Raw genomic sequence first — 22,842 nt, 5'->3', positions numbered from 1 at the left:
CTCCATTCAAATATTTCATATACCTAACCCCAATTGGCCAATCATATCCAACGATTTTTTTGTTTGTTTTTGTTTTGTTGTTAGTGTTACTCTTAGTTACCTTTGAATTGTTGTTACCTTCAGTTTCTGCCTTCTGGCCTGTGGACTCTCATAAATAACAAGAAACTGCTTCAGTTTTTTTTTTTTAAAACGCTAGTTTTAACCAGTAGTACTAACTAGGTCTGGGCATTCGGGGTCCCAAACGGGTTTCGGTTTTATCTAATTGGGTTTCGGTTTTTCGGGTTTATCAAAATCAGCCACATTCGGATTATATGAAAGTTCGGTTCGGGTTCTATCGGGTTCGGATCGGGTTAGTAAATCTTCAAAGAACCGGTACAACCCAATATATTTTCGGGTTCGGGTCTCAATCGGTTTTTCGGTTTAAACATACCTGATTTTTACCTATTTTATAACCAAAACATGAGTAAAATCTGTTCTTCAGTTTTAAAATACCTAATTTGTACCTATTTTGTAACCAAAACGTAAGTAAAAATCGATTCAAAAATAAGAAACATCAACCGTGATCATTCAAAATCAAACGAAAAGTAAACATATTTACTGATAAAAAGAAAACCAAATAAATAAAAGCATAAAATGAAAACCAAGTTCTCATGAAATGAGAAACATTGTTTAACGAAAACAAAATCAAAATCTAAATACTTCAAGATTCAACGGCCATCTTCAACCATCAACCTTCATGTAATAGAACCACCAACCTTCATGCAATAGAACCACCAACCTTCGTGTAATAGATAAGTATTTTTAGATAAGTATTTTAGATGTTCAATATTTCTTAGTGTATTTTGGATACATATTAGGAATTAAGATCATGTTTGGTACAAGATCTTTTCGAGGTTTTGAATGTTTCGGGTTCTATCGGATATCCATTTAGATTCGGGTTCGGTTCGGATAATACCCATAACCCGAAATACCACAAAACAAAATCCATTCGGTATTTACGTCGGGTTTGGATCGGTTCGGATTCATTTTTATCGGATCGGATTCGGTTCGGGTTTTCGGGTTCGGGTTTTCGGGTTCGGTTTATTTGCCCAGCCCTAGTACTAACCCTTATTTAAAGTGCTAGATTTTTTTACATTCTTTTTTCAAAATCTCAAAAATGTAAATTTAGATGCATTCACTTTAATGAATAAAAGTAAAAATTGCTCTCGCAATAATGTAACTTCAACTCGAAACCGTAACATAAAACATTGGACGATTTGTTAAACAAGTGTGTCATAAAATAAGAGGCAACTGACTAACCTTCTGTTATGTGCTTGATCGTTTTCTTTTCAAAATCTCGAACCGTAATTTTTTTGCATAAATGTAATGTCAACTCGAAGCTGTAACATAAAATATTAGAGTATTTGTTAAATAATTATGTCATAAAATAAGTTAAAACAAAATAATTTCATATAAAGCTTATTAATTTTGCCATTGTTGACCATTAGCCAAACTTTCCAAGTTTTGAACCTTTATTTTTTATTGTTATCGTTGAATTTGAGATAATAAATGAAAAAAAAAATGGATAGTGAAATTATCCCTTATTTATTCTCTTAGAATTATATATTGGATATATAATAATTTAACATTAAAATTTATAATAATCTCCATGAGTAATGTTGATAACCGTTTTTAAATAACCGATTAGTCAAACTAGGCCAGATAAATAGTTTAATTGTTATATGTAAGTAAAAGGAAATTAATAAGACTAAATCTAAAAATCAAAAGGAAAATGTTCTTAGCTTCTAAAGTATTTTATGGTTTTTGATTTTCGGAATTTTAGTTCTTTAGATTTTGATTTTCGGATTATTAGAAGTTAAAACTTTATAATTAAAAAAAGAGAGAGAGAGAGAAAGGCGTTTGTTTTCAACTCTTCCTCAATGTATATAAATACTCTGTTTTAGAAAACAGAGACCCAAAACGAGAGGACCAAAATGAAGAGAACTAGAGCAGCTCTCTTGTGTCTCCTCACGACACTGCTCCTAATCTCCGCCGCAGATTCCACGGTGATGCGTCTCGAGATGACACACAGGGACACTCTCTTCCCGACTTCTGTCCGTCGCATTGGAGACATTATCGGCTCGGACCAGAAACGCCACAGCCTCATTTCTCACAAACGGACAACAGCAACCAACGGTGGAGCGAGGCTAACTCTGAGATCAGGTTTCGACTACGGAGCGGCTCAGTATTTCGCCGAGATCAGAGTCGGTACCCCGGCGAAAAGGTTCAGAGTGGTGGTGGACACCGGGAGCGAGCTGACGTGGGTGAACTGCAGGTTCCGCGGGAAAGGAAAAACAGAGAACCGTCGAGTGTTCAGAGCAGAGGAGTCTTCGAGTTTCAGCAGAATCGGATGCTTGACTCAGACTTGTAAAGTCGATCTCATGAATCTCTTCTCCCTCTCTAGCTGCCCTACACCTTCAACTCCATGCTCATACGATTACAGGTAATTAATATAAACAATCTCTCTTGATGGTGGTGGTTGCATTATCGATATTCAACGGTAGCAAATGTGAATTAGGTAGAGTTTAATTAGGAGTTGATTAAGGATCATATACCAAAGAAGAAGTGATGTTGATGGTGGAACTTAATTACAGACATTATTATTAGGATTTAGGAACACAACTTACTCTTTAAGGGATTGTGTGTGTGTTTGTGTTTAGAGAGAAGATATTTAGTGAAAATTTGGGTGGTCATCAATGAGACAAGGAGAGTGACCTCTCTTTCTTGTGACCATTAGGTATGGATGTGCATAGGTTCAAATATAATTTCGTCCTGGAAAAAAACTCTTGTATTGTTTTTTTTTTAATTACTTTCTATATTTCATAATAATTGTCGTCTAAGGTTTTTGATTAAAATTTTAAAATAATTTTCTGTTTTATTAAATACATTGTTTTGTTTGATATTATTATAAAGATAACAACTGGAAAATTTGCACTAAAAATATAAAAAAGAAATTAAAATGAAATATATACAGTATTTAGAAAACTCAGGGGAGCCATATAGATTTAGATGCAAGTGCATAAGGAGAAGGGGGTGATATTAAATGTGTCTTGAGCTACAATTCATCACATTACATAAATGTCACTTATTGCGTGACTTGTGAGTTAGGTTTGCCGTTTGAGCCATACATAAATTAAATTCCACCCTCTCTTTATTGTAACTAAACCCCATAATAATCCATGTTACTGCGTTCTTACTAATCAACACTAAGATTGATCGGGTGGAAACAGATACGTGGACGGGTCAGCAGCACAAGGCGTGTTTGGGAAGGAGACATTCACAGTTCGTCTCACCAATGGTCGTGTTGCTAGACTCCCCGGTGTACTCGTAGGTTGCACCAACTCCTTCAGTGGAGATAGCTTTCGTGGAGCCGATGGAGTGCTTGGTTTAGCCTTGAGTGATTACTCATTCACTTCGAAAGCCACTAATGTCTTCGGTGGCAAATTCTCCTACTGCCTCGTTGACCATCTCTCCAACAAAAACGTATCCAACTATCTCATCTTCGGCTCTTCCTCCTTCTCCTCTGCCACTAAACTCAACGCCACACGAACCACCCCGCTTGATCTCAACGTCATCCCTCCCTTCTACGCCGTCAACATCATCGGACTCTCCCTCGGAGAGACCATGCTCGACATCCCCATGCAAGTATGGGACGCAACACAAGGTGGTGGGACCATCTTGGACTCAGGAACTAGCCTCACGTTTTTAGCTGACGCTGCGTACAAAGCGGTTGTTTCGGGTCTTCAGCGTTACCTTGTTGGTTTGAAGAGAGTCAAACCAGAAGGTTTACCAATAGAGTATTGTTTCGATACCACGTCAGGGTTCAACCAGAGCAAGCTGCCGCAGTTGACGTTTCATTTCAAGGGCGGTGCGCGTTTTGAGCCGCACCGTAGAAGTTACCTAATAGATGCTGCATCAGGAGTCAAGTGTTTAGGGTTTGTGTCGGCGGGAGAGCCGGGGACTAATGTCATTGGTAATATAATGCAGCAGAATTATTTGTGGGAGTTTGATATTGTGGCCTCAGCTTTGACTTTTGCTCCTTCTACCTGTCTTTAGCTGTCTATTTATCTTTGTGTTTATTACTTTGATTTAATTGGCCGTTATTGTTTGTTAATTGTTAGTGAATATATAAACATGTTCGTTATAAAAGTTGCAATATATGGCACTTGATATTAAATTAATCTACCGCACTTCTGTTCATCAAGTTATAAATCTTTAGATCGCATCCACTGCTTTTCTAGATTCGTCATTACCGGGCCTGAGGCACATTTACGCCGTTAAACTGGCCGTAAAGGGACCAGATGAAATGGGTTTAGATATAAGAAGAGATTTGGCCCATAAACTCCATTAGCTCAGTCTTTAATAAGTTCACACACTCTCACTTTTACGTGTTGAAGAAAGTAGGAATCTCATGCATCGCTGTTTCAGTCTCATGTGTTCTCTTCTCATTTCTTAAAGCATATTTGATCTTTTTTTCCTTTTCCCATTCTCGCACTTATGGAATTTAAAGCAAAACTTGTAGAGTACTCTGTTTTATAACAAGAATAACACATCCTTAAATTAAAGTATCACATCTTCCACTAAAACTTTTGGAAATCGTAAATATACCACGAGGGAGGAGCGTTGTTGTTGATACTTGGGAAAAGAGTAAAAAGAAGTTAAACTTGGAGTTGGGGGAAAACAGATTATGGGCAATGACCAGTACCATCATGGTATCCACTAAAGTCATCCAATCATTATTGGTGACAGAGAAGCATCACATGCTATGTGAATATGATAATGCTTTTTTGCTTCTACAAAAATCAATCACCAATTCATCACTTTTATACTACTATTCTTTGAAGACAAATTTTAAAACACCAAGAGGATATTCAAATTTTCCATGCATTTCTTTATTGTCATATACGATAAGGTTAATCCGATGAAAATCAATTACTATTTCAAATTGTGACACCACACATACATAAAAAATCTTATACATGTGATTAAAAATACTCAAACAAAAGTAAATAAAAAAAAAAAACAAATTAAACCAGCTGGTTTATCTTACATTACCAAAAAACAAAAATTTAAAAACACTCAATCCATTTTCTCCTACACCTATATTTGTTGTGCACAAATCACCAGAAAGTTAAAAAAAAAACACCTTCAATTAAGTCAAATAGAAAATAAAGACAAAAATTAAGGATTAGTAATCAGGAGAGTGCAAGGAGTGTGACGGTAACAAGTGAGCAAGTGGTCATTGGTTAAACCAGCGGCTTGCATGAAGGAGTGAACCACAGTGGGACCCACGAACCGGAAGCCTCGACGAACCATGTCTTTACTTATGCTCTCCGACTTCGAAGTCTTGACAGGAATCTTGTGGCCTAGCTTGTAATTCGTGGAGATGGGCTTATGGTTCACAAAACCCCAAAGGTATCTCTCTAGCGACCCGAAGGTTTTCTTGACCTCGAGGATCTTTATTGCATTCTCCACAACACCTCTCACTTTGCTTATATCTACCTTGTATTCAATGCTTATTGCATTTATCTCTTTCTCGCTAAATTTGGCAACCGCTTCCGCCTCAAACTCCATAAACGCCTTCCTGAAGTGATGACGTTTTCTCAAAGTTGACGTCCAATCAGAACCTACTTGTGCGCCACTAAGGGTTAGCAGTTCGAACAAGGTCCTGGAATTAAGATAATTAGTTTCTTGTTTGACAAAGATGAAATTAATAAAATATAATGATATAGAAGATAAAGAGAAAATAAAACTCTAATCACTTTTAGCTTCAAATATATTAAAGAATATAGGTTTAAGAGTTTAGTAGGTTACCAGATCATTTAGGAGTCAATCCTACTTTTTAGGTTTTAGAAGACTTTTAACCTAAAATAAGTGGGATTTTTGCAACTATAGAATTTTGGTGGTAATAACTAATAAGTGATAGTAATGAATTGCAATAAAAACACCATTATGTAACGCACTTGTCATCATGGACAGGGACTCCCCATTCTTCATCATGGTAGGCAACGTAAACAGGATCTGAAAATGACATAAAAATCAGAAGATTGAAGAGAGACTAGCATATTGCAATTTATAAAAAAGAACAAACTTAAATGAAAGAAAAAAAAAGAATATAATGAAAGGAGTATATACCAGAAGTAGGGGTGAGGAAGCTGCATCTCTGGGAATGAGGTTGAGGGTTAATAAGAGGGACAACTTTGGAGGAGTTATTAGATAGGGTTGACTTGGATCTGCCGTAATGAGCGATCTTCAGTTTCCTTAGGGCTTGTTGTGCAGCCACTTCCTCCCTCCTCACGGCGGCTATACTCCCAGGAGCCTCCGTTATGAGACAAGAAGGATAGCTTTCTCCTTCCTTAAAACTCTTGGATTTCTTGCGCTCCAAGCTTCCTCTCACTTTAGCTGAACCACCGTTGCTAATCACACTGTTCCTCTTGAAGGACTCAGAACAGTTCACAAGGCGATTGCAACTACTTGACTGCAACATTCCTCTTCTGGTCAAGCCCACTGTCTCCGTTCTGCTCATGTTCTCTATATCAACTCTTAAGTTATACGGTGGTGGATGAAAGAAGAGATGTAGTAATGAGAGAGCAGTGTTGTGTTTAAATGATGATGATATATGGAATAGAGAGGAGCAAGTGATTGTCTACCTATATATATAACAAGGGTAATAATATGTACACATTTTACCGATTGGAACATTATTCTAAAACTAAAACCGTGTGGGTATTAAAGAATCAAATTACAAGAAGCAACAACAAAGTATTTTAGCAAAAAAAAGAAGCTACAAAGAAAAGGAATCTAGAAAAGAGTTAGAGGCACTGCATGTGCACATATAATTTGATGCCATCAAATCACATCACATGTGACCTACTGACCTTTAAGTCTCCCCCCTAACTATTTCTGTTTACTTTTTCTTTTGGTACTTCAATAATCTGTCCTGTATTATTTTCGGCTTCCGTCCTTTATTCATGAATTTTTTGTCACACGCGTTAAATCCAAATATATATATATATATATATATATATATAGTCCTTCTCGATTTCTAACTTTTTCATAGCATATTTGTTAAATAGCTATTTTATAATATAAATTTACTAAATAGTTTATAACTAGGTATTTTGTCCGCAATGCGGGCTTAAACATTTTCATAATTTTTGAAAAGTTCTTGGTACACTATATTTATTATACTAAAATAAATTTTAAAATAACTTAATATTATATTTTTAATTATATAATTAAAAAATATTATTTGATTAGTATTTAATTATATAATTTATTTTTTAACTTTTTACTAAAATACTTTTTCTGATAACAATACAATATATATATATATATATAGAAATTATATTTTTAGATTTTGGATAATTCAATATTCTATTTTTAATTATATAATTAAGAATTTTATTTGATTAGTATTTAGTTATATAATTCATATTTTTAACTTCTTACTAATAGATTTTTTCAGATAACAATACAATATATACATAAATTATCTCTTTTTAAAATTATATTTTTAGATTTTGGATAATTCTTACTATTATTAATTTTAATCAATTATCTAATCAAATAAATTAAATTAAATTTCATTTTTATTTTTTAATTTAGTTATACATTTTATTCATTAAGGGTATAAACGAAATTAACCACTCTAATTTTTAGCGTGAGACCTCGATTCCAAAAATTTACTTCGCAAATAATAGTATAGATAGATAGATAACAATACTGAGTGTGAATTTTGAGTTAAACAAAAAAGTGTGGAAATTGTTTTTTTCTTTATAAATTGTTTCACTGGATCCTTCTATCTGTTCATGTAATATTTTGTATATGTGCATTGCAGTTTATAAAACTTACAGAACAAAAAGATAATAGTATATTGAACGGAAAAATAAGAATTGGCATACTTTTCAAAAAAGAAAGAAAAAGAATTGGCTTAACTTTGACCGGGTGATTGTGGTCGAGTGGTAAGGAGACGGGGCTGAGACACCAACATGTTTCAGGTTCGATCCACCTGCTGTGCGAAACTAAGTCACAATTATCCTGGTCACCCAACACGGATATGGGCCCATGCTTTAGGGCCCATTTGAATACCCGGAGAGAGGGTCTATCCGTGGGCTGCACCTCCCCTTGGGGATTAGTCTGGGCCTCTCCATGGGCCTGGGATACCCCCAGGTTAAAAAAAAAAAAAAAAAAAAAAAAAAAAGAATTGGCTTAACCTTGAAAAGCGTTTACTATATACGAAGGAGATAAGATAAGAGTTTAAGAGACAGACCATGTGGTTCAACATATCCTCGATATATATCCATTTAGAAATAGTAAACACTGATTAGTAAGTAATAAACTAGATTTGGACCCGCTCGAATGGGCGGTATTTTAAAACTTAAATTGTTGCAAAAAATATTTGTACGGGTTAGCCCATAGATTTTGAGAAATTTTTTAAAAATATGAAAATATTGTTTTAATGCCTAGTTGCATCCTTCACTAACATTTGATGATGTTCAAAGAGGTTTGAAGCCTTTGTTGTCTCCGTTTATCAAGAAAATAATAATTTTATAGTGGTTATTCCATCGATTTAGGGAGTATTATGAAGTTTTACAAATTAATTAATAAAAAAAATGAACGATGCTCATTTACCATGAAAAAGAGTTTAGCATACATTAATACAAATGTAGAATATGGTAAAAAATTTAAAACAACACTAAAGATTATAGGCTTCAGTATATAAAGTATTTACCAAAAACTCAATATTTTTGTAGGGGTTAGCCCATAGATTTTGAAAAAATTTCAAAAAATATGACAATATTGTTTTAATCTCTAGTTGCATCCTTCACTAACATATGATGATGTTCAAAGAAGTTTGGAGCCTTTGTCGTCTCCGTTTATCAAGAAAATAATAATTTTATAGTGGTTATTCCATCGATTTAAGGAGTATTATGAAGTTTTACTAAATTAGTTGATAAATAAAATTGAACGATGCTCATATACCATGAAAAAAAGCTTTAAATAAATTAATACTAATGTAGAATACCGTAGAAATTTTAAAACAACACTAAAGATTATAGGCTTCAGTATATAAAGTATTTACCAAAAACTTAATATTTTTGTAGGGGGTTAGCCCATATATTTTGAGAAAATTTCAAAAAATATGACAATATTGTTTTAATGCCTAGTTGCATCCTGCACTAACATATGATGATGTTCAAAGAGGTTTGGAGCCTTTGTCGTCTCCGTTTATCAAGAAAATAATAATTTTATAGTGGTTATTCCATCGATTTAGGGAGTATTATGAAGTGTTACTAAATTAATTGATAAAACAATTGAACGATGCTTCATTTACCATGAAAAAGAGTTTAACATACATTAATACAAATGTACAATATGGTAGAAATTTTAAAACAATACTAAAGATTATAGGTTTCAGTATATAAAGTATTTACCAAAAAGTCAATATATTTGTAGGGACCCATAGATTTTGAGAAAATTTCAAAAAATATGACAATATTGTTTTAATGCCTAGTTGCATCCTGCACTAACATATGATGATGTTCAAAGAGTTTTGGAGCCTTTGTCGTCTCCGTTTATCAAGAAAATAATAATTTTATAGTGGTTATTCCATCGATTTAGGGAGTATTATGAAGTTTTACTAAATTAATTGATAAAAAAAATTGAACGATGCTCATTTACCATGAAAAAGAGTTTAGCATACATTAATACAAATGTAGAATATGGTAGAAATTTTAAAACAACACTAAAGATTATAGGCTTCAGTATATAAAGTATTTACCAAAAACTCAATATTTTTGTAGGGTTGTTAGCCCATAGATTTTGAGAAAATTTCAAAAAATATGACAATATTGTTTTAATGCCTAGTTGCATCCTGCACTAACATATGATGATGTTCAAAGAGGTTTGGAGCCTTTGTCGTCTCCGTTTATCAAGAAAATAATAATTTTATAGTGGTTATTCCATCGATTTAGGGAGTATTATGAAGTTTTACTAAATTAATTGATAAAAACAATTGAACAATGCTCATTTACCATGAAAAAGAGTTTAGCATACATTAATACAAATGTAGAATATGGTAGAAATTTTAAAACAACACTAAAGATTATAGGCTTCAGTATATAAAGTATTTACCAAAAACTCAATATTTTTGTAGGGGTTAGCCCATAGATTTTGATAAAATTTCAAAAAATATGACAATATTTTTTTAATGCCTAGTTGCATCCTGCACTAACATATGATGATGTTCAAAGAGGTTTGGAGCCTTTGTCGTCTCCGTTTATCAAGAAAATAATAATTTTATAGTTGTTATTCCATCGATTTAGGGAGTATTATGAAGTTTTACTAAATTAATTGATAAAAACAATTGAACGATGCTCATTTACCATGAAAAAGAGTTTAGCATACATTAATACAAATGTAGAATATGGTAGAAATTTTAAAACAACACTAAAGATTATAGGCTTCAGTATATAAAGTATTTACCAAAAACTCAATATTTTTGTAGGGGTTAGCCCATAGATTTTGAGAAAATTTCAAAAAATATGACAATATTGTTTTAATGCCTAGTTGCATCCTGCACTAACATATGATGATGTTCAAAGAGGTTTGGAGCCTTTGTCGTCTCCGTTTATCAAGAAAATAATAATTTTATAGTGGTTATTCCATCGATTTAGGAGTATTATGAAGTTTTACTAAATTAATTGATAAAAACAATTGAACGATGCTCATTTACCATGAAAAAGAGTTTAGCATACATTAATACAAATGTAGAATATGGTAGAAATTTTAAAACAACACTAAAGATTATAGGCTTCAGTATATAAAGTATTTACCAAAAACTCAATATATTTGTAGGGGTTAGCCCATAGATTTTGAGAAAATTTCAAAAAATATGACAATATTGTTTTAATGCCTAGTTGCATCCTGCACTAACATATGATGATGTTCAAAGAGGTTTGGAGCCTTTGTCGTCTCCGTTTATCAAGAAAATCATAATTTATAGTGGTTATTCCATCGATTTAGGGAGTATTATGAAGTTTTACTAAATTAATTGATAAAAACAATTGAACGATGCTCATTTACCATGAAAAAGAGTTTAGCATACATTAATACAAATGTAGAATATGGTAGAAATTTTAAAACAACACTAAAGTTATAGGCTTTAGTATATAAATATTTACCAAAAACTCAATATTTTTGTAGGGGTTAGCCCATAGATTTTGAGAAAATTTCAAAAAATATGAAAATATTGTTTTAATGCCTAGTTTCATCCTGCACTAACATATGATGATGTTCAAAGAGGTTTGGAGCCTTTGTCGTCTCCGTTTATCAAGAAAATAAAATTTATAGTGGTTATTCCATCGATTTAGGGAGTATTATGAAGTTTTACTAAATTAATTGATAAAAACAATTGAACGATGCTCATTTACCATGAAAAAGAGTTTAGCATACATTAATACAAATGTAGAATATGGTAGAAATTTTAAAACAACACTAAAGATTATAGGCTTCAGTATATAAATATTTACCAAAACTCAATATTTTTGTAGGGGTTAGCCCATAGATTTTGAGAAAATTTCAAAAAATATGACAATATTGTTTTAATGCCTAGTTGCATCCTGCACTAACATATGATGATGTTCAAAGAGGTTTGGAGCCTTTGTCGTCTCCGTTTATCAAGAAAATAATAATTTTATAGTGGTTATTCCATCGATTTAGGGAGTATTATGAAGTTTTACTAAATTAATTGATAAAAACAATTGAACGATGCTCATTTACCATGAAAAAGAGTTTAGCATACATTAATACAAATGTAGAATATGGTAGAAATTTTAAAACAACACTAAAGATTATAGGCTTCAGTATATAAAGTATTTACCAAAAACTCAATATTTTTGTAGGGGTTAGCCCATAGATTTTGAGAAAATTTCAAAAATATGAAATATTGTTTTAATGCCTAGTTGCATCCTGCACTAACATATGATGATGTTCAAAGAGGTTTGGAGCCTTTGTCGTCTCCGTTTATCAAGAAAATAATAATTTTATAGTGGTTATTCCATCGATTTAGGGAGTATTATGAAGTTTTACTAAATTAATTGATAAAAACAATTGAACGATGCTCATTTACCATGAAAAAGAGTTTAGCATACATTAATACAAATGTAGAATATGGTAGAAATTTTAAAACAACACTAAAGATTATAGGCTTCAGTATATAAAGTATTTACCAAAAACTCAATATTTTTGTAGGGGTTAGCCCATAGATTTTGAGAAAATTTCAAAAAATATGACAATATTGTTTTAATGCCTAGTTGCATCCTGCACTAACATATGATGATGTTCAAAGAGGTTTGGAGCCTTTGTCGTCTCCGTTTATCAAGAAAATAATAATTTTATAGTGGTTATTCCATCGATTTAGGGAGTATTATGAAGTTTTACTAAATTAATTGATAAAAACAATTGAACGATGCTCATTTACCATGAAAAAGAGTTTAGCATACATTAATACAAATGTAGAATATGGTAGAAATTTTAAAACAACACTAAAGATTATAGGCTTCAGTATATAAAATATTTACCAAAAACTCAATATTTTTGTAGGGGTTAGCCCATAGATTTTGAGAAAATTTCAAAAAATATGAAAATATTGTTTTAATGCCTAGTTGCATCCTGCACTAACATATGATGATGTTCAAAGAGGTTTGGAGCCTTTGTCGTCTCCGTTTACCAAAAAATAATAATTTTATAGTGGTTATTCCATCGATTTAGGGAGTATTATGAAGTTTTACTAAATTAATTGATAAAAACAATTGAACGATGCTCATTTACCATGAAAAAGAGTTTAGCATACATTAATACAAATGTAGAATATGGTAGAAATTTTAAAACAACACTAAAGATTATAGGCTTTAGTATATAAAATATTTACCAAAAACTCAATATTTTTGTAGGGGTTAGCCCATAGATTTTGAGAAAATTTCAAAAAATATGAAATATTGTTTTAATGCCTAGTTGCATCCTGCACTAACATATGATGATGTTCAAAGAGGTTTGGAGCCTTTGTCGTCTCCGTTTATCAAGAAAATAATAATTTTATAGTGGTTATTCCATCGATTTAGGGAGTATTATGAAGTTTTACTAAATTAATTGATAAAAACAATTGAACGATGCTCATTTACCATGAAAAAGAGTTTAGCATACATTAATACAAATGTACAATATGGTAGAAATTTTAAAACAACACTAAAGATTATAGGCTTCAGTATATAAAGTATTTACCAAAAACTCAATATTTTTGTAGGGGTTAGCCCATAGATTTTGAGAAATTTCAAAAATATGACAATATTGTTTTAATGCCTAGTTGCATCCTGCACTAACATATGATGATGTTCAAAGAGGTTTGGAGCCTTTGTCGTCTCCGTTTATCAAGAAAATCATAATTTATAGTGGTTATTCCATCGATTTAGGGAGTATTATGAAGTTTTACTAAATTAATTGATAAAAACAATTGAACGATGCTCATTTACCATGAAAAAGAGTTTAGCATACATTAATACAAATGTAGAATATGGTAGAAATTTTAAAACAACACTAAAGATTATAGGCTTCAGTATATAAAGTATTTACCAAAAACTCAATATTTTTGTAGGGGTTAGCCCATAGATTTTGAGAAAATTTCAAAAAATATGACAATATTGTTTTAATGCCTAGTTGCATCCTGCACTAACATATGATGATGTTCAAAGAGGTTTGGAGCCTTTGTCGTCTCCGTTTATCAAGAAAATAATAATTTTATAGTGGTTATTCCATCGATTTAGGGAGTATTATGAAGTTTTACTAAATTAATTGATAAAAACATTGAACGATGCTCATTTACCATGAAAAAGAGTTTAGCATACATTAATACAAATGTAGAATATGGTAGAAATTTTAAAACAACACTAAAGATTATAGGCTTCAGTATATAAAGTATTTACCAAAAACTCAATATTTTTGTAGGGGTTAGCCCATAGATTTTGAGAAAATTTCAAAAAATATGACAATATTGTTTTAATGCCTAGTTGCATCCTGCACTAACATATGATGATGTTCAAAGAGGTTTGGAGCCATTGTCCTCTCCGTTTATCAAGAAAATCATAATTTATAGTGGTTATTCCATCGATTTAGGGAGTATTATGAAGTTTTACTAAATTAATTGATAAAAACAATTGAACGATGCTCATTTACCATGAAAAAGAGTTTAGCATACATTAATACAAATGTAGAATATGGTAGAAATTTTAAAACAACACTAAAGATTATAGGCTTCAGTATATAAAGTATTTACCAAAAACTCAATATTTTTGTAGGGGTTAGCCCATAGATTTTGAGAAAATTTCAAAAAATATGACAATATTTTTTAATGCCTAGTTGCATCCTGCACTAACATATGATGATGTTCAAAGAGGTTTGGAGCCTTTGTCGTCTCCGTTTATCAAGAAAATAATAATTTTATAGTGGTTATTCCATCGATTTAGGGAGTATTATGAAGTTTTACTAAATTAATTGATAAAAACAATTGAACGATGCTCATTTACCATGAAAAGAGTTTAGCATACATTAATACAAATGTAGAATATGGTAGAAATTTTAAAACAACACTAAAGATTATAGGCTTCAGTATATAAATATTTACCAAAAACTCAATATTTTTGTAGGGGTTAGCCCATAGATTTTGAGAAAATTTCAAAAAATATGAAATATTGTTTTAATGCCTAGTTGCATCCTGCACTAACATATGATGATGTTCAAAGAGGTTTGGAGCCTTTGTCGTCTCCGTTTATCAAGAAAATAATAATTTATAGTGGTTATTCCATCGATTTAGGGAGTATTATGAAGTTTTACTAAATTAATTGATAAAAACAATTCAACGATGCTCATTAACCATGAAAAAGAGTTTAGCATACATTAATACAAATGTAGAATATGGTAGAAATTTTAAAACAACACTAAAGATTATAGGCTTCAGTATATAAAGTATTTACCAAAAACTCAATATTTTTGTAGGGGTTAGCCCATAGATTTTGAGAAATTTCAAAAAATATGACAATATTGTTTTAATGCCTAGTTGCATCCTGCACTAACATATGATGATGTTCAAAGAGGTTTGGAGCCTTTGTCGTCTCCGTTTATCAAGAAAATAATAATTTTATAGTGGTTATTCCATCGATTTAGGGAGTATTATGAAGTTTTACTAAATTAATTGATAAAAACAATTGAACGATGCTCATTTACCATGAAAAAGAGTTTAGCATACATTAATACAAATGTAGAATATGGTAGAAATTTTAAAACAACACTAAAGATTATAGGCTTCAGTATATAAAGTATTTACCAAAAACTCAATATTTTTGTAGGGGTTAGCCCATAGATTTTGAGAAAATTTCAAAAAATATGACAATATTGTTTTAATGCCTAGTTGCATCCTGCACTAACATATGATGATGTTCAAAGAGGTTTGGAGCCTTTGTCGTCTCCGTTTATCAAGAAAATAATAATTTTATAGTGGTTATTCCATCGATTTAGGGAGTATTATGAAGTTTTACTAAATTAATTGATAAAAAAATTGAACGATGCTCATTTACCATGAAAAGAGTTTAGCATACATTAATACAAATGTAGAATATGGTAGAAATTTTAAAACAACACTAAAGATTATAGGCTTCAGTATATAAAGTATTTACCAAAAACTCAATATTTTGTAGGGGTTAGCCCATAGATTTTGAGAAAATTTCAAAAATATGACAATATTGTTTTAATGCCTAGTTGCATCCTGCACTAACATATGATGATGTTCAAAGAGGTTTGGAGCCTTTGTCGTCTCCGTTTATCAAGAAAATAATAATTTTATAGTGGTTATTCCATCGATTTAGGGAGTATTATGAAGTTTTACTAAATTAATTGATAAAAACAATTGAACGATGCTCATTTACCATGAAAAAGAGTTTAGCATACATTAATACAAATGTAGAATATGGTAGAAATTTTAAAAAACACTAAAGATTATAGGCTTCAGTATATAAAGTATTTACCAAAAACTCAATATATTTGTAGGGGTTAGCCCATAGATTTTGAGAAAATTTCAAAAATATGACAATATTGTTTTAATGCCTAGTTGCATCCTGCACTAACATATGATGATGTTCAAAGAGGTTTGGAGCCTTTGTCGTCTCCGTTTATCAAGAAAATAATAATTTTATAGTGGTTATTCCATCGATTTAGGGAGTATTATGAAGTTTTACTAAATTAATTGATAAAAACAATTGAACGATGCTCATTTACCATGAAAAAGAGTTTAGCATACATTAATACAAATGTAGAATATGGTAGAAATTTTAAAACAACACTAAAGATTATAGGCTTCAGTATATAAAGTATTTACCAAAAACTCAATATTTTTGTAGGGGTTAGCCCATAGATTTTGAGAAAATTTCAAAAAATATGACAATATTGTTTTAATGCCTAGTTGCATCCTGCACTAACATATGATGATGTTCAAAGAGGTTTGGAGCCTTTGTCGTCTCCGTTTATCAAGAAAATAATAATTTTATAGTGGTTATTCCATCGATTTAGGGAGTATTATGAAGTTTTACTAAATTAATTGATAAAACAATTGAACGATGCTCATTTACCATGAAAAGAGTTTAGCATACATTAATACAAATGTAGAATATGGTAGAAATTTTAAAACAACACTAAATATTATAGGCTTCAGTATATAAATATTTACCAAAAACTTAATATCTTTTTAGGGGTTAGCCCATAGATTTTGAGAAAATTTCAAAAAATATGACAATATTGTTTTAATGCCTAGTTGCATCCTGCACTAACATATGATGATGTTCAAAGAGGTTTGGAGCCTTTGTCGTCTCCGTTTATCAAGAAAATAATAATTTTATAGTGGTTATTCCATCGATTTAGGGAGTATTATGAAGTTTTACTAAATTAATTGATAAAAACAATTGAACGATGCTCATTTACCATGAAAAAGAGTTTAGCATACATTAATACAAATGTAGAATATGGTAGAAATTTTAAAACAACACTAAAGATTATAGGCTTCAGTATATAAAGTATTTACCAAAAACTCAATATTTTTGTAGGGGTTAGCCCATAGATTTTGAGAAAATTTCAAAAAATATGACAATATTGTTTTAATGCCTAGTTGCATCCTGCACTAACATATGATGATGTTCAAAGAGGTTTGGAGCCTTTGTCGTCTCCGTTTATCAAGAAAATAATAATTTTATAGTGGTTATTCCATCGATTTAGGGAGTATTATGAAGTTTTACTAAATTAATTGATAAAACAATTGAACGATGCTCATTTACCATGAAAAGAGTTTAGCATACATTAATACAAATGTAGAATATGGTAGAAATTTTAAAACAACACTAAAGATTATAGGCTTCAGTATATAAAGTATTTACCAAAAACTCAATATTTTTGTAGGGGTTAGCCCATAGATTTTGAGAAAATTTCAAAAAATATGACAATATTGTTTTAATGCCTAGTTTCATCCTGCACTAACATATGATGATGTTCAAAGAGGTTTGGAGCCTTTGTCGTCTCCGTTTATCAAGAAAATAATAATTTTATAGTGGTTATTCCATCGATTTAGGAGTATTATGAAGTTTTACTAAATTAATTGATAAAAACAATTGAACGATGCTCATTTACCATGAAAAAGAGTTTAGCATACATTAATACAAATGTAGAATATGGTAGAAATTTTAAAACAACACTAAAGATTATAGGCTTCAGTATATAAAGTATTTACCAAAACTCAATATTTTTGTAGGGGTTAGCCCATAGATTTTGAGAAAATTTCAAAAAATATGACAATATTGTTTTAATGCCTAGTTGCATCCTGCACTAACATATGATGATGTTCAAAGAGGTTTGGAGCCTTTGTCGTCTCTGTTTATCAAGAAAATAATAATTTATAGTGGTTATTCCATCGATTTAGGGAGTATTATGAAGTTTTACTAAATTAATTGATAAAAACAATTGAACGATGCTCATTTACCATGAAAAGAGTTTAGCATACATTAATACAAATGTAGAATATGGTAGAAATTTTAAAACAACACTAAAGATTATAGGCTTCAGTATATAAAGTATTTACCAAAAACTCAATATTTTTGTAGGGGTTAGCCCATAGATTTTGAGAAAATTTCAAAAAATATGACAATATTGTTTTAATGCCTAGTTGCATCATCACTGCACTAACATGATGATGTTCAAAGAGGTTTGGAGCCTTTGTCGTCTCCGTTTATCAAGAAAATAATAATTTTATAGTGGTTATTCCATCGATTTAGGGAGTATTATGAAGTTTTACTAAATTAATTGATAAAAACAATTGAACGATGCTCATTTACCATGAAAAAGAGTTTAGCATACATTAATACAAATGTAGAATATGGTAGAAATTTTAAAACAACACTAAAGATTATAGGCTTCAGTATATAAAGTATTTACCAAAAACTCAATATTTTTGTAGGGGTTAGCCCATAGATTTTGAGAAAATTTCAAAAAATATGACAATATTGTTTTAATGCCTAGTTGCATCCTGCACTAACATATGATGATGTTCAAAGAGGTTTGGAGCCTTTGTCGTCTCCGTTTATCAAGAAAATAATAATTTTATAGTGGTTATTCCATCGATTTAGGGAGTATTATGAAGTTTTACTAAATTAATTGATAAAAACAATTGAACGATGCTCATTTACCATGAAAAAGAGTTTAGCATACATTAATACAAATGTAGAATATGGTAGAAAATTTAAAAAAACACTAAAGATTATAGGCTTCAGTATATAAAGTATTTACCAAAAACTCATATTTTTGTAGGGGTTAGCCCATAGATTTTGAGAAAATTTCAAAAAATATTACAATATTGTTTTAATGCCTAGTTGCATCCTGCACTAACATATGATGATGTTCAAAGAGGTTTGGAGCCTTTGTCGTCTCCGTTTATCAAGAAAATAATAATTTATAGTGGTTATTCCATCGATTTAGGAGTATTATGAAGTTTTACTAAATTAATTGATAAAAACAATTGAACGATGCTCATTTAACATGAAAAAGAGTTTAGCATACATTAATACAAATGTAGAATATTGTAGAAAATTTTAAAACAACACTAAAGATTATAGGCTTCAGTATACAAAGTATTTACCAAAAACTCAATATTTTTGTAGGGGTTAGCCCATAGATTTTGAGAAAATTTCAAAAAATATGACAATATTGTTTTAATGCCTAGTTGCATCCTGCACTAACATATGATGATGTTCAAAGAGGTTTGGAGCCTTTGTCGTCTCCGTTTATCAAGAAATAATAATTTATAGTGGTTATTCCATCGATTTAGGGAGTATTATGAAGTTTTACTAAATTAATTGATAAAAACAATTGAACGATGCTCATTTACCATGAAAAAGAGTTTAGCATACATTAATACAAATGTAGAATATGGTAGAAATTTTAAAACAACACTAAAGATTATAGGCTTCAGTATATAAAGTATTTACCAAAAACTCAATATTTTTGTAGGGGTTAGCCCATAGATTTTGAGAAAATTTCAAAAAATATGACAATATTGTTTTAATGCCTAGTTGCATCCTGCACTAACATATGATGATGTTCAAAGAGGTTTGGAGCCTTTGTCGTCTCCGTTTATCAAGAAAATAATAATTTTATAGTGGTTATTCCATCGATTTAGGAGTATTATGAAGTTTTACTAAATTAATTGATAAAAACAATTGAACGATGCTCATTTACCATGAAAAAGAGTTTAGCATACATTAATACAAATGTAGAATATGGTAGAAATTTTAAAACAACACTAAAGATTATTGGCTTCAGTATATAAAGTATTTACCAAAACTCAATATTTTTGTAGGGGTTAGCCATAGATTTTGAGAAAATTTCAAAAAATATGACAATATTGTTTTAATGCCTAGTTGCATCCTGCACTAACATATGATGATGTTCAAAGAGGTTTGGAGCCTTTGTCGTCTCCGTTTATCAAGAAAATAATATTTTATAGTGGTTATTCCATCGATTTAGGGAGTATTATGAAGTTTTACTAAATTAATTGATAAAAACAATTGAACGATGCTCATTTACCATGAAAAAAGTTTAGCATACATTAATACAAATGTAGAATATGGTAGAAATTTTAAAACAACACTAAAGATTATAGGCTTCAGTATATAAAGTATTTACCAAAACTCAATATTTTTGTAGGGGTTAGCCCATAGATTTTGAGAAAATTTCAAAAATATGACAATATTGTTTTAATGCCTAGTTGCATCCTGCACTAACATATGATGATGTTCAAAGGTTTGGAGCCTTTGTCGTCTCCGTTTATCAAGAAATAATAATTTTATAGTGGTTATTCCATCGATTTAGGGAGTATTATGAAGTTTTACTAAATTAATTGATAAAAACAATTGAACGATGCTCATTTACCATGAAAAAGAGTTTAGCATACATTAACAATGTAGAATATGTAGAATTTTAAAACAACACTAAGTTTATAGCTTTAGTATATAAAATATTTACCAAAAACTCAATATTTTGTAGGGTTATAGGTTTATTATACAAAAAATCTCATTCCAAATTTATTATATAGGAGGGTTAGCCCATAGATTTTGAGAAAATTTCAAAAAATATGACAATATTGTTTTAATGCCTAGTTGCATCCTGCACTAACATATGATGATGTTCAAAGAGGTTTGGAGCCTTTGTCGTCTCCGTTTATCAAGAAAATAAAATTTTTATAGTGGTTATTCCATCGAATTAGGGAGTATTATGAAGTTTTACTAAATTAATTGATAAAACAATTGAACGATGCTCATTTACCATGAAAAAGAGTTTAGCATACATTAATACAAATGTAGAATATGGTAGAAATTTTAAAACAACACTAAAGATTATAGGCTTCAGTATATAAAGTATTTACCAAAAACTCAATATATTTGTAGGGGTTAGCCCATAGATTTTGAGAAAATTTCAAAAAATATGACAATATTGTTTTAATGCCTAGTTGCATCCTGCACTAACATATGATGATGTTCAAAGAGGTTTGGAGCCTTTGTCGTCTCCGTTTATCAAGAAATAATAATTTATAGTGGTTATTCCATCGATTTAGGGAGTATTATGAAGTTTTACTAAATTAATTGATAAAACAATTGAACGATGCTCATTTACCATGAAAAAGAGTTTAGCATACATTAATACAAATGTAGAATATGGTAGAAATTTTAAAACAACACTAAAGATTATAGGCTTCAGTATATAAGTATTTACCAAAAACTCAATATTTTTGTAGGGGTTAGCCCATAGATTTTGAGAAAATTTCAAAAATATGACAATATTGTTTTAATGCCTAGTTGCATCCTGCACTAACATATGATGATGTTCAAAGAGGTTTGGAGCCTTTGTCGTCTCCGTTTATCAAGAAAATCATAATTTATAGTGGTTATTCCATCGATTTAGGGAGTATTATGAAGTTTTACTAAATTAATTGATAAAAACAATTGAACGATGCTCATTTACCATGAAAAGAGTTTCATACATTAATACAAATGTAGAATATGGTAGAAATTTTAAAACAACACTAAAGATTATAGGCTTCAGTATATAAAGTATTTACCAAAAACTCAATATTTTTGTAGGGGTTAGCCCATAGATTTTGAGAAAATTTCAAAAAATATGACAATATTGTTTTAATGCCTAGTTGCATCCTGCACTAACATATGATGATGTTCAAAGAGGTTTGGAGCCTTTGTCGTCTCCGTTTATCAAGAAAATAATAATTTTATAGTGGTTATTCCATCGATTTAGGAGTATTATGAAGTTTTACTAAATTAATTGATAAAAAAATTGAACGATGCTCATTTACCATGAAAAGAGTTTAGCATACATTAATACAAATGTAGAATATGGTAGAAATTTTAAAACAAACACTAAAGATTATAGGCTTCAGTATATAAAGTATTTACCAAAACTCAATATTTTTGTAGGGTTAGCCCATAGATTTTGAGAAAATTTCAAAAAATATGACAATATTGTTTTAATGCCTAGTTGCATCCTGCACTAACATATGATGATGTTCAAAGAGGTTTGGAGCCTTTGTCGTCTCCGTTTATCAAGAAAATAATAATTTTATAGTGGTTATTCCATCGATTTAGGAGTATTATGAAGTTTTACTAAATTAATTGATAAAACAATTGAACGATGCTCATTTACCATGAAAAAGAGTTTAGCATACATTAATACAAATGTAGAATATGGTAGAAATTTTAAAACAACACTAAAGATTATAGGCTTCAGTATATAAAGTATTTACCAAAAACTCAATATTTTTGTAGGGGTTAGCCCATAGATTTTGAGAAAATTTCAAAAAATATGACAATATTGTTTTAATGCCTAGTTGCATCCTGCACTAACATATGATGATGTTCAAAGAGGTTTGGAGCCTTTGTCGTCTCCGTTTATCAAGAAAATAATAATTTTATAGTGGTTATTCCATCGATTTAGGGAGTATTATGAAGTTTTACTAAATTAATTGATAAAAACAATTGAACGATGCTCATTTACCATGAAAAGAGTTTAGCATACATTAATACAATGTAGAATATGGTAGAAATTTTAAAACAACACTAAAGATTATAGGCTTCAGTATATAAAGTATTTACCAAAAACTCAATATTTTGTAGGGGTTAGCCCATAGATTTTGAGAAAATTTCAAAA

At 30.6% G+C, this 22,842-nt stretch overlaps 2 protein-coding genes across 2 annotated transcripts; one reads left to right on the top strand and one right to left on the bottom strand.

Annotated features, from left to right (window-relative positions):
• Positions 1-1,847: 1,847 nt before the first annotated feature.
• LOC106351447 (aspartic proteinase NANA, chloroplast) lies at positions 1,848-4,220 on the top strand. The gene is made up of 2 exons (XM_013791252.3): positions 1,848-2,482; positions 3,270-4,220. The coding sequence occupies exons 1-2, from the start codon at positions 1,974-1,976 to the stop codon at positions 4,093-4,095; spliced, it is 1,335 nt and encodes a 444-aa protein (XP_013646706.1). The 5' UTR covers positions 1,848-1,973; the 3' UTR covers positions 4,096-4,220.
• Positions 4,221-4,952: 732 nt separating this feature from the next.
• LOC106381347 (DNA-3-methyladenine glycosylase 1) lies at positions 4,953-6,744 on the bottom strand. Its single transcript, XM_013821251.3, has 3 exons — positions 6,175-6,744; positions 6,003-6,060; positions 4,953-5,707 (listed from the first exon to the last, which is right to left on the bottom strand). Exons 1-3 carry the CDS (start codon positions 6,563-6,565, stop codon positions 5,221-5,223), a joined length of 936 nt encoding a protein of 311 aa, XP_013676705.1. The 5' UTR covers positions 6,566-6,744; the 3' UTR covers positions 4,953-5,220.
• Positions 6,745-22,842: the final 16,098 nt, after the last annotated feature.

Source organism: Brassica napus, chromosome A1 (genome assembly GCF_020379485.1).
Source record: "Brassica napus cultivar Da-Ae chromosome A1, Da-Ae, whole genome shotgun sequence".
NCBI lineage: Eukaryota > Viridiplantae > Streptophyta > Magnoliopsida > Brassicales > Brassicaceae > Brassica > Brassica napus.
Note: the sequence above shows the minus strand (reverse complement) of the source record. Positions and strands in the feature narration are given on the sequence as shown.